Source organism: Chanos chanos, chromosome 6, assembly GCF_902362185.1.
Source record: "Chanos chanos chromosome 6, fChaCha1.1, whole genome shotgun sequence".
NCBI lineage: Eukaryota > Metazoa > Chordata > Actinopteri > Gonorynchiformes > Chanidae > Chanos > Chanos chanos.
In genome coordinates, this window is record NC_044500.1 from 8373041 (window position 1) to 8385559 (window position 12519).

The following is a 12519-nucleotide window of genomic DNA, read 5'->3' on the forward strand; positions in this document are numbered from 1 at the left end:
GCACACACACGCGCACACACACGCGCACACACATGCGCACACACACACACAACAGCAATAGTCACTGATGGACAATCGATGAGTGAACGTATAACCATGAGGAAATGAAAAAAAAAACAAAAACTGAAGTGTTTGAATGACAGACAGTATTAGAGCAAATCTCATTGCCTTTGTGAGTCATCATCACTTTCCAGAACACTCTATGACAGGTGAGGTGGCTGATTACAGGTTGCTCGCAGACGTTTTAAGGCTCCCAAATTGACCAGAAAAAAAAAAAATCCCTCTTAAAGACAGTTAAGTTCTCTGGCAGCGGTAACTGATGGGCTCATTTCTTGTAAGTGAAGTTTATATAAAACCACCAGTCCCTCCCAGTCTCTGTAATCACTCTATAAACATCAGGGTTCACTCACTCACTGACTGACATATATGCTTAGCATTAAACAGTGGCCGTCTGGGCGACTGTGTGTGTGTGTGTGTGCGTGTGTGTGTTTTGGCGTTGTCTTACCTCTCTTGTTTAAGAGCATACTCCAGCATCTTAATCCGTCGCACCAGATCCTGCTTCATGTTGTCCTGTCCTTTTCTCTCATTCTGCAGGAACGCAACCTGTGCCTACACACACACACACACACACACACAGACACAGACACACACAGACACAGACACACACAGACACACACATACATTAATCAACATGCGACTTCAAAAAAACACACCTCTGGCTCAATGACGTAGGAAATTGAGGAGAAATTACACAGGCCCTGGTTGCGCCATCGGCGTGTACGTGTTGTATAACGGTCCTAGAATTCTAGAGCTGGGTTAACTACAGGGTTCAAAACCAACACGGTTTATTCTGGACCGCTCTTGGCTGTAGCTTGACCAAATTCCAAGAGAATCTGGTCGCCGGAGCGAAATCGGGGAGGGAAAAAAAAGCACAAGCAGTCATTTCCCAGTCAAAGGTGGTTTACCAAAGGGGGGGGGGGGGGGGGGGGGGCACCGCATCTAAATCACACCCCCTAGTGGCCCTTGTGGAAACCACATCAAACAAACAAACAAACGTCTTGCAGGAGACCAACTCAATCAACTCTACGGTTACTGATAAAAGAACGACTTGTCATCCTTTAATCGTGCACACACACACACACTTTCTTACATTCTCTCTCGGCCAAAAGAAGACTTGAAAAGCAATACTTTAACTAACGACTACTCTTTGACGGACCTTCGAGCCAGCGTATGGTTCAAAACACTTCTTTGTAAGCATGTGAATAAGACAGCGAGAGAAAATGTGAAAGAGAGAGAGAGAGAGAGAGAGAAAGAAAGAGAGAGAGAGACCTGAGTTCATTCTCACCTTTCCAAACACAATAATTAGACAGTCTCACACCCCCTCTCCCTCTCTCTCTCTCTCTCTGCTTATATCAAAAGCAACACACATAGACGCACACGCACACACAGCATCCATTGTGACACTACAGCTTTAAAAAAAAAAAACCCCACCACCTTTCTACTGCTTCTTTTAAAATACCAACTCTAACTACCCCGAAAACCTACTGCAGACACATTACACACAAAATATGACCTCAAAAATCCTTTTCAAGTGAGTCGCCAGCTTAAGAAAAATCAATGAAGTGAAACACTCTCCGCCCCCACAGCGAGCAACTTAGCACTTACAAACATTTATATAAATAAATAAAAAAAAAAACACTTCTCAAAGGGAAACAAAACGAAAGAGTGTTTCCTTTCAGAGAGGACATTCGAGGACATCTTTGGTCATCCTCCAGGTTGAGTTGCGTGCGCAGTCAGAAAGGTATTCGGGTGTCGCGGAACAGGAAGGTGTTGAGGCGCGTCTGCGTGATAAACATGTTGGGGCATGTTTGTCTGTAGCCCTTTCTCCAAACTCTCCTCATACCTTCACCAGGGCCGCGCCAAGCCATGGCTCACCACCGCCTTGCTCAAAAAACATCTGCTCTTACACAAATATCCGCTAATGTTGGCCTACAACCGTTTTCTTCCACGACGGTTTTCACTCAGGGAGCAAAGACAGATCACAGCAGATTTCAAGTTTGTCATAGGAGAAAACAAAACCCCTTGTTTACCTCCTGTTTTCTTTTTCTTTTTTGGAATAAATTTGAAAGTCGAGTTGGTTACAGTTTGTTTTTTTTTTTTTCATTACAGCTAAAATGAAGGAGTTAAAACATGCTAAAACAGCATCAAAAGACTCAAGAACTTAAACACTGTTATGAACGGATAAAACAAACAAAAAAAAGAGCTTTAATTTCGCACTAACTACTCCTTTTTCAACGTTCAGCTTTTAAAGGGCCGTTTATCGATTCTGCAGTGGAGCCAACACATGTGTGGAGGCGAATATCTCCCAAAATAAGACACAATTCAGCCTTCCTGATACTGCCTTTTAAAAACACGCACACACACATACAGTACAGATGGCGTTGATGGTTTGGGAGGTGGGCCGGCGTGTGTGTGTGTGTGTCCGCGCATGTAGGCGTTGATAGTTGTGAAGTTTGGCCGGCGTATAAACTCTCTCGTGTTCAGTCACCCGCCCATCCTCAGCCCTCTTTCCTGTGCCTCACAACAGGGTCAAGGTCACTCTGGCACAACCTCACACACCCTCAGAGACCCACTCCAACAAGTAGGGCAGCACCGCTTTTTTATCCAGGACAGGGACTCTAGTGTGTGTGTGTGTGTGTGTGTACTATAAAAGCCCAAAAGCTGGTTCATTTGAAATTCACGTAAAGTTTTCAACCAAATCCTAACTCCTTTGGTTTAGCTCCCAAACTATGTTCTTACACTGTTTTCAGAGGACGCGATGGTGTGTATTTGAGCTTTAACTGGAAACAGCATTGTTTAGCACTACCAGTACGAACTGAGATAAATAAGGCTACCAAAATGACTGGTTGATAGCTCGCTCACGTTGATACAATGGGTATGAACAAGGTGTGGCTCTTTATTGCATTTATCCTGCTTGTAACTTCACTGGGTTTTTTTTTATTACACTAAGAAGGGCACACTAAAATATTACAGGACAGTTTACCTATGAATATGAAAATGGGTCACAATCTCTATCCAGTCTGTTAAAGGCGAGGTGCTACAGGGCAGTCCTAAAAAGTTCCCCTCTCTCAGACAGCTTGTCCTTTCAGGCCGTCACACCTGGACAGCCTGTCGTGGTTGTCACAGATGATTCACAGTGGCACAAGTGTCACCCCCCCCCCCCCCCCCCCCCCCCCCCCGTCACCTCGCGGCCAAACACGACAGGTGGGCAGGGAACAAAAAGAGCCATTGAAATGTCAGTTTTATCTACTTATAGCCTTTTAATAGACAAGCTCAGCATTAACCACACACACACAGGTTTGTGAGTGTGAGTATGAGAGTGTGTGTGTGTGTGTGTGTGTGTGAGAGAGAGAGAGAGAGAGAGAGAGAGAGACAGAGCACGCATGTATGTGTCTTCATCCCCTTTGCCACATGGAAAATAGAGCAGTTTGGTGCCTCAAAGCCTACACACAAACTGCCACAGAAGTCTGGCAAAAGAACAGACACATGGTCTTCTCCATAAGAGCCAGAGGGCCAGAGGGCCGGGCGCTATATACAGCACACTGTCCACGTCTTATGTAATCCTAGGCACTGTTTCAACGACTGCTTAATTACTCATCCCTTTTCCCAGGCCGGATCTATCTAATTGGGCCAAAAAGGCCTAGACTACAGACACACTTTAAAAAAAAAAAAAAAAAACCCCACACAGGAACCTGATCAGTGCTCAGAATATGGCATCTAAACTTCCACCTTCACAAAATGTGAAACTTTCGCAAAGAAAACAGATTTTTAGAGGTGATGCCCATGGAAATGCAACAGATGATAAATATTAAGGAATCAGCGTAACAGCTGTACTGACACACATAAAGTTGCGCTCTAATTGTATGTGGTTTATGTCACACTGGTTTTACCATTAGGGAAAGGGCAATAACATGTCAGACCCGATGGGTTAAAACGTGGAGAATACGAGGGGATGCATTACGTCACTGCTCTTTTTTCCCTGTGGCTTCGGGGATTTTTACAACCGAGTCCCTCTGATTTTCACGGCGGGTCACGTGACAACAATACTAACATCAGAAAATAGAAATGGAACATCACCGGGAGGAAAAAGATCGGAGCGCGAGCTGGCAGTGCAACAAAGATTTTTCAAATACATTTCGCATTGTACCCTCTAACACATTGTCTCCCTAATTAGGCAGCCTGTTGGACCTCTTAAATATGACAATATTAAACCTAGAGACGAAAGGTGGATCTGTCAGTAGCTCTCAATAGCCTGCATTAATTCTCAAATATTGAACGCTGTATATATGTTTACACAGTAGAGCTATAACTTCACGAGGCAGAGTTCTTTCCCTTTCCATGTCTCGCGAAACAGTCACTATTAAAGAACATTAAATAGGCAACAATAAGCATGGATTTTCCTATGTGTAGATAAACCGGATTGTCTGGAGTCTATTACATTGTGCTGCAGGCTCTTCTCCACTGTACAATATTTATTCTCAACTAAATCGTTTTAACTAACGTTTAACGTTTTTATAAAATAAATGTAATAACTCAAGTCTTGAGATTGAAGTATGCCCATTGGCATCCGTGCATTGAAACATTGCTTTCCTTGGACAAATTCATCAAAGACTAAAACGTTACAAGTAACGCTTCGTCCTTGCAACAGTTACAATAAAAGAGAAGAAACAATGAATATAGTACAGCTGCATTGCCGAATCGTCGATAGATGTATTCCAACACACAAAACAGGCTGTCGTGACTTCTGTATTTCTTCAACAGTATAAGCTGTACTGAAAGTGATCTGTATCGACTAACCTCAAAACAAGAAAAGGCGAAATAAATGAAGGGTGTACTTACCCTTAGCTCGTCCCGTTCGGCCTCCCAGCGATATTTCTCGGCCTGGAAGCGTCCCCATTCGTACTGGATGAAGTGCAAGATCCCAGGAAGAGATAGGCCTGCCTCCCCGTCTTGTGGTTCCCGAGGCTGGGAGGATATGGGCATCGCCCCGGCTGTTGATGCTGCTGCAGCTGCCGCGGCGGCCGCTGCTGTACTCGCTGGTCCGAGTACAGTCTTCGGCCCGTTTGGATTTCGCCCCATTCCGCTAGCTCCAGAGTTCGGATTCGTTCCGCCTGGAACCCCGCCGGATCTTTCCGCCTCCATTACAGCCTTCGAACCGTCGCCAGGGCAAGGAGGTGGAAAAAAACTGCGAGAAGATAAGAAGAATACCCCCGTTCCTTACCACACACTACTACAGCCCTTTCCCGTTTTCTTTCTCAGCACAGAAATGCAAGCGCTCAAATAGCGCCAGTGCCAAATAGTGATCTCCTCAGACCTCCACTTGTTGGATAGTGGCGTAGTGGCTCCAACGATGGGAAACCCGCAGGGTGTGAGCTTCCTGCCATATTGTGATACATTCCGAGTTTCCTGTGCTCATGTCCGAAGCTTAGCCGCTACAACTGGAAAGGATACACTTTTGCTGGCTGCGATTTGGAAACAGAATGAAAACGAATCAGAGCAGGGTGATTTCCCGTTAATGTTCTAAATCATAATTTATGCTCTGTAGCATTATGAGGAGGTAACTGGGGCTTTCAGTTTTACTCAGCATCTCATTTTGTGCATGCGGTTACACAGGACTGTCAGGATGAAAACAGAAAAAAAAAGACAATGGTCTTGCATGTGTGGTAATAGTATTTTAATGCTTACGAGAGCTTCTCACACGTCTGACAAAACATGCAGATTGTCATTTCGCTCAAATTATTTCGGAAAACGAAACAACAGCACCAGGGTCATAACCATCATTTTAGGTTGATAAGTCATACGGCACTGCGTCTCACTGGCTGATACAAATGATTACTAAAACGTTTGACTTGTTCTTATAACTTGGCGAATGTGGCAAGTGCCCCTCGTGTGTCCATTGTTCCACCACTGTTTAGTATTATTATTATTTCTGTAGAGATATTAATGTTTGGAACTAACTGTGCAGATGTTGTGTAGCCTATTCATTGGTTGTTCAAACTAGACCAAGAAAGCCCAGTAGAGGTAACCAACCTTGTTCCCAATGCAGGAGGGAGCGCATTGCTCTAATTAGAATTCAGAGGCATTCCCCTTGCATTCATTTAGACACAGTTTGCTGATTCTAGGTCAGTATTTTGGCTTAACTGGAGCAGCTCAGCAAATACACGAAACCATTCGTGCTTCACTTGAGACTTAACAAGGGATTATGGGCTTGACCATCAAACATTTTGATGGTTTACGAAGAGGCTGAAAATATATCGGATGTGGATGGAAAAAAAGTGAATTATCTCAGGAGGAAAGATATAACCCATGTCTTTGAGGTTGCGTTTGTACCCTACAAGACTTTAAGAAAAGATAAATGTTTTATTTTGTGTAGAAATTTATGTTCTTAAAATGTCATTTCCTAGACTAGTGATGGAACTAATATAATCCAACAGATTTTACAAAGGCAAATTGATGAGCAAAGCTGATTCGAAAAAATCTTTTAATTTCCCTGTTTCAGCTGTTTGGGCAGAAGGCTATGATGAGACCTAACCTAACGGATGGAAGCGAATCCTCGTTGTCAGTGACCAGCTTCCTGAATGAAGACCTCAGACTTTACGCAGTCAGATATCTCCAGCTGCAGCTCTGCTGTTGAAAGACAAAGGACTGAAGTTTGTGCTTCCCAGCAGCAGGTTGTGATCTTAATGGAGCCGTTATCATCTTGTACCTATGGGACTTTTACCAGAGTTCATAAATATCGCACCAGTTTTCTTTAGGCTCTCGTTTACAGTGTCTTACTTCAATCCCTGAGCAGACTTGTCATGGCAAAGAGACTGGTTTATCCATTTCTTCTTAAATGCCTATCACAGACTGTCCAGGCGTTGGGATTTGGGTTTGGAATAAGCAGTGATCTGTGATTGTCACCACGTCACCTCTTTTCCACATTTCTTTCCACCTCTGGTGGGGGTACTTAACACACGTTGCTTAGTAAGAGTTAGAATGCGTGTGAGTTTCTGCCAGGGGCTTCTCACGGCAGCCATTGTGCTGAACCTGCTTATCTTGTACTATGTGTCCCGGGCACAGCAGCAAATGATGGAGAAACGTCGGGAGCAGGGGAGGGGCTTTAAGAAAACGTCTCTACCCGTGTCTGGATTAGGCACGGCGGGAGGGCTGGTCGTAGGCGAAGGAGCAGGAGGAGCCATGAAAGTGGGTGGCGTTGAAGGGAACGGGCGTGGCCCCCGCGTGACGGTGTTGCTGCGTGAGTTTGAGGACTTTGAAAACTATGTCGGCGATGTAGCGCGCTCATTCTTCCGTCAGAGACCCGAGCTGCCCTTCCTAGCAGTTGCAGACACCATGCCATACCCTCCGCTATCCCTACCCGAAGGAGCTCGTCTCCTGCTGTTATCTCCCAGCCCGGATCAGCCCCCTCAAGCCCACCGACCTGAGTTCCACGTGCAGACGGAGTTCGTGCTGTTGGTGCCTGATGGAGTGGAGCTAGAGCATGGCAGACAGGTGGAAAGGCTTATCCGAGAGCTGGAAGGGGAAGGTGGAGGTCCGGTACGGTCGGTGGCGGCACCAGTGCTAACCCGAGCCTCCGTCCAATGCCTCCACCTGCGGGTGAGCCTGCGTGAATGGACAGCCACCTACACCCCTGCGGCCTCTGGGAGCAGCGGGAGCGTATGCACAGCCCTACAGGGGGACGCTGTGGTCCTGATACGAACCGAGGACCTGTTTAATCTGTCCACTCCGCTAGGGCGCCCTCTAATGGCTTCGCTTTTTGTCCAGACCTCGCTACGCGGTTGGAAGGTGAAGCTTCTGGAAGGTCCGGTTTTCTCTGCGAGTCACCGGCCTCTCTTCAGCTCGGCGCACAACCAGTGGAAAGCCGACAGTCGACTGCGAGACGCCACCAAAAGCTTGATGCAAAGCTTCGGCCTGAAACACCTCGTATTAGCCGACGGTAGGGAGCAGTGGTTCGGCTGTGGCAAGGAGACGGCGCGATGTTTCGGAACAGTGCGCGACGACACGCCGGAGTACCTCTACCTCGATCGCTGGACCCCACCTTGCTGCCTCCGTGCCCTCCGCGAGACTACCAAATATGTCATCAACATTCTGGAGAGCTCGGGCGTTCGCTATTGGCTGGAAGGCGGCACGTTGCTCGGGGCAGCAAGGCATCAGGACATCATTCCCTGGGATTATGACGTAGATTTAGGGATTTACCTGGAAGATGTGCCAAACTGTGACTACCTGAAAAACCTGGACTCCGGCTCATTGGTGGACGCTAACGGCTACGTGTGGGAACGCGCCGTGGAGGGCGATTTTTACCGCGTGCAGTACAGCGAGGCGAATCATCTACACGTGGACCTCTGGCCTTTTTACCCTCGTAACGGAGTCATGACCAAGGATACGTGGACAGAGCACAAACAGGATGTAGAGTTCCCCGAGCACTTTTTACAGCCTCTAGTGCCAATGCCATTTGCCGGGATCACAGCCTATGGCCCCAATAATCACCGAGCCTTTCTGGAGCTCAAGTTTGGGGAGGGTGTGATCGAGAACCCTCAGTACCCTAATCCAGCCAAAAGGAGACTGGACAGAAGTCGACTGTAACTGTCAGTTATGAAGATGCCTCGGTCTTGCCCTCGTGGGTCAAAAACCCTCCGCTTTTCAACCTTCCCACATAAACAGAGGCTAATTTGTACCCGTCAGTCAGATTTGTTCTCTCTCCAGCCAATTAGAAACAATGTACCGAATGGCAGATGACAGAAACAAAATCCAGCAGGAGTCATGAATTTAAGGGCCGGAATTGCACACTCACGGTCGATTAGGATTAGGTCACGTCAGGACGGTGCCGTGGTCACACGCTAATCAAAGCATGTGAGGATAATCTTCCATGTATCTGACTGATAATGGACACCACAAGTGCATAAAGCCTATTTAAAAAAAATCCTCTCATGAAATGATTTTTACCAAAATCTAGGAGCACAGAAGGGTATTGATCCAACTTTAAATGAATGGTACAACAGGCATAACTTTAAATGAATGGTACAACAGGTGTAATTTATCTAGCAGTCTCTCTAACCTCTGCTTAACGGATGTTTTACCTTCCAGATATATTTATGGTAATATGACTATTATGAAGTCAGATTCAGTGGAACATGAATGAAATTTAAGAGGATAGAAAAAAAACAACTTTCAGTTAGACTATCAGTGAGAGGCCAAGTGGACTTAAATATGTACTTGGGTATGCATGACACAAACTCTCATTTGACGTGTTTCCAGAGAACTCTGTATTCCGACATCAATTTGGGCTCACTAGGAACACCTTAATTCATAAACCGAATCTGAATAGATATCGGGTGATACATTTGGAATAGTAGTGATGCTTACTAATAGCCACAAAAAATCGATGCTCATTTGATGTCTGCTTCTCAGACAACAGCTCAACACATGTCGAATCTGTGCCGTTAATCCAAGTAAAACTGTGGGGATTTTTTTCATATGAATTTGAAATTAGTTTACAAACTGTGTATGGGTTTAAATTATATTATTTATCAAATCCACAAACACTATAAATGTAGAATACTACTGAGAAAACTCCTCTGAAATGATGCACATATTCACTTTATGAATTGATATTTGCACAGTGTGTTATTACATGTTTTGTTATTATTACGACATACTGACAGTTATCTTTAGTGTTCTTCATCATTAGTTATTGATAGATTTGTTGATAGTCACTGGGAAAATATTGTTATATCTATACAGACAACAGAGGAGAACAAACTAACAATGACAGATTGTGGACTGTATTGTACACTTTAATTTGTACTAAAATGTATTGTGCAATTTTTATATTATTATTGTTATTATTATTATTATTATTATTATTATTATTATTCAAACGATTCTTCCATGATGTTTTTCCTTAAAGGCTGAAAACATCTATCAGTGTTTAATGCTTTCACTCTCCTTTCCACTATAAAAGTTAGAGATTGAGGTTTGATCAATACTGCTGTTTTGATAAATGAGTGTCAAGATGCCCAACCGACCTACTCAATATTAGTTGGATACAATGGGACTCTTTGGTACAGAGAGATGACTTCCTTAAAGTCTGAACATTTTTATCCATCGAGTCTGACTGTTATGACGTTAGTGTTAGCATCGTGAAACTCCGCTATAAAAGCCAGAGGATGCGTAGAACCCCGTAGAATGGTTATGATAACATGGAACAGCGGTGGGGAGAATGGGAGGTTTTCATTTAAAAATGGATCTCTGCTGAATGTGAGCTCACGAGAGAAGGTTTTTAACTGTATGAAACCAAACATCTCCACTGACACTCGTGTGTTAACCCCTGTTACTTTTGGACTTGTCCGTGTTTGTATTTGTCAGAGTTTGTCGTCAGCATGGAAAATAAATCGGAATCGGCCTGTCGATTCTTGAGTCTCTAAGCACCATTACGATACTTTGATATCACAAAACTATGAGAAATATGTTATATATTTGTGGTGTCGTTTCCCGGTTATTATTCTCATACAGGAGGTGTGTTTTAATGTAATGTATCCAAATAACCTCTAGGTGGAACTAGACGCTCGGAATTTAAAATAACGATTGTACAGATAAACTTCCGTGGAAGGGTGGTGTACTGTATGGTAGTGTGATGCGTTTTCTGGGGTTATAGTAAGGGTGTACATTAGGAGTTTTGCAGCAGTTTCCACTGCGGTCATGTCATTTCCATATTGACTTATGTCTTGTCGTGGTCTCCAGCAAATTAAATTTTACCTGCCTAAGAGGAGGAGGAGGATATCTTTATTGTCCCCGAGGGGCAATTTGTTGTGCAAACAGCAGTTTCCACTCAACTAAAGACGACAATAAAAAAATACACTATATAAAAAATAAATAAGTAAATTACAGCATAAAAGTCCATAAAAATCCTAAAAAAAAAACAAAAACCCACACAGTAGAAGGCGATAACCACAGCCTAAAAGTCACATTGAGTTATTTGAAAAGTCAGTGGTGACTGGGACAAACGAGTTCTTGAATCTGTCCATCCTGCATGTTGGCATTTTGAATCTGCAGCCAGACGGAAGCAACTTGAACTCTTTAAACAGGGGGTGGCCAGGATCGGCTAGGATAGACTGGGCCTTCTTTAAAGTCCGAACCATGTACAAAAGGGTTAAGTCTTTCAAGGTCGTACCTGCAATTTTACTGCACACTTTGGCAACACCTTGCAGTCTGTTTCTCTCTTCTTGTTTTATGTTCCCGTTTCTGTTCTTATCCTTTATAAAGTTTTTGTCGTGAATTGTGTTTATCAGAGTCAGTTTTGGTCTGATTGATAAATTAACTAGTGTGCATACAGTCTACTTTTACAGTTGTGTGTGTGTTTGGGATGGGGGGGGGGGGCTTTCGAAAGAAATGATCTGGAACACCTGTTACGTTGTAGGTACAAGCCGCGATGCAACAGGTTACCCAAGCTGTGGTTTTCACATGTTATTTTCCTGTGTTCCTCCGCTGTGAGTAGACGGAAGTGAAAGTGTGAACTAATTTCATATTTCATTTGATTCAACATGTGTCTTCGTGTAGTGAGACTGGGCCCCTGTTTTGGCTAAGAGTATCATATAACATAAGAGGCTGTTATACAATCAGTGTAATACAATGCATTATGTATATATAAAAATACTCTACAATAATGGTTCTGCTGAGTACGTCTCCATATATAGAAAATAACCAGTGAAGCACATGTCTTGCAATTCTAGAAAATGCTGGTGTTTTGTGTGCATTAATTCATGACCAGATTATTCACACAGAAAAAAAAACAAAAGAATGGAATCAATACCCGGTGTTGTATAAAAAAAAAATATTTTTATTCTACAGCCAGTGAGGAGTACAATCAGAGATGTTCCAACGCTCAAAACGCATTTCTCTTTGGCTCTCGTGATGACGTCATTGGGTTACCACGGTGACAGCGTGTACAAACCCTCACCATAGACACTCGCACGCACACATATACAAACATGCATTCAACACTGGCACGCTACCACCTTTCACCATGTCATTTAATGGAATGATTAGCCATTTACAACATTGCACATAAAGGACTTCTGACCCGTTCTACTAAAGTATATAGCTGGTGTAAGTCCCAGTATCAAAACCAAAATCTGAAATAAGGGTTTATTATTAGAGGCTTTGCTATTGGTTCTGAAAATGCACTACACGCTTTAGTGAAACTAGCCCCACAGTATGAAATAACTGAACTGCAGGAGAGAACATGGCCCAGTTAACAAGATGAGAAATGTTTAGACACTGTTTTCCTTAACTGTTGGTAGGCAGACCTGACCAAAAGTCATTGTTCTTCACTACAGCACTACTGAACACGACCGTGTCCAGCATCTATCCTGCAAAAACATGCATTTCTTTAACGTGGCAACCATTACGTTAACCAGAGGCTAGAGCTACCTCTTGTCCTGATATTTATGTAAGGTAAGA

General features: G+C 43.9%; 2 protein-coding genes across 2 annotated transcripts in view; one reads left to right on the forward strand and one right to left on the reverse strand.

Moving 5' to 3' along the window:
* strn4 (striatin, calmodulin binding protein 4) overlaps positions 1 to 5202 on the reverse strand; it is a 16207-nt gene extending 11005 nt beyond the window's left edge. Inside the window, exons 1-2 of the mRNA XM_030776589.1 lie at positions 4900 to 5202; positions 506 to 609 (exon numbers count right to left, since the gene is read on the reverse strand). Coding sequence (XP_030632449.1) covers positions 506 to 609; positions 4900 to 5202 — 407 coding nt within the window. The remainder of the gene's footprint in view (positions 1 to 505; positions 610 to 4899) is intronic.
* A 1836-nt stretch (positions 5203 to 7038) lies between these two features.
* Positions 7039 to 8643, forward strand: fkrp (fukutin related protein). Its single transcript, XM_030778712.1, has one exon. It carries the CDS (start codon positions 7039 to 7041, stop codon positions 8641 to 8643), a length of 1605 nt encoding a protein of 534 aa, XP_030634572.1.
* The last annotated feature ends 3876 nt before the right edge of the window (positions 8644 to 12519 follow it).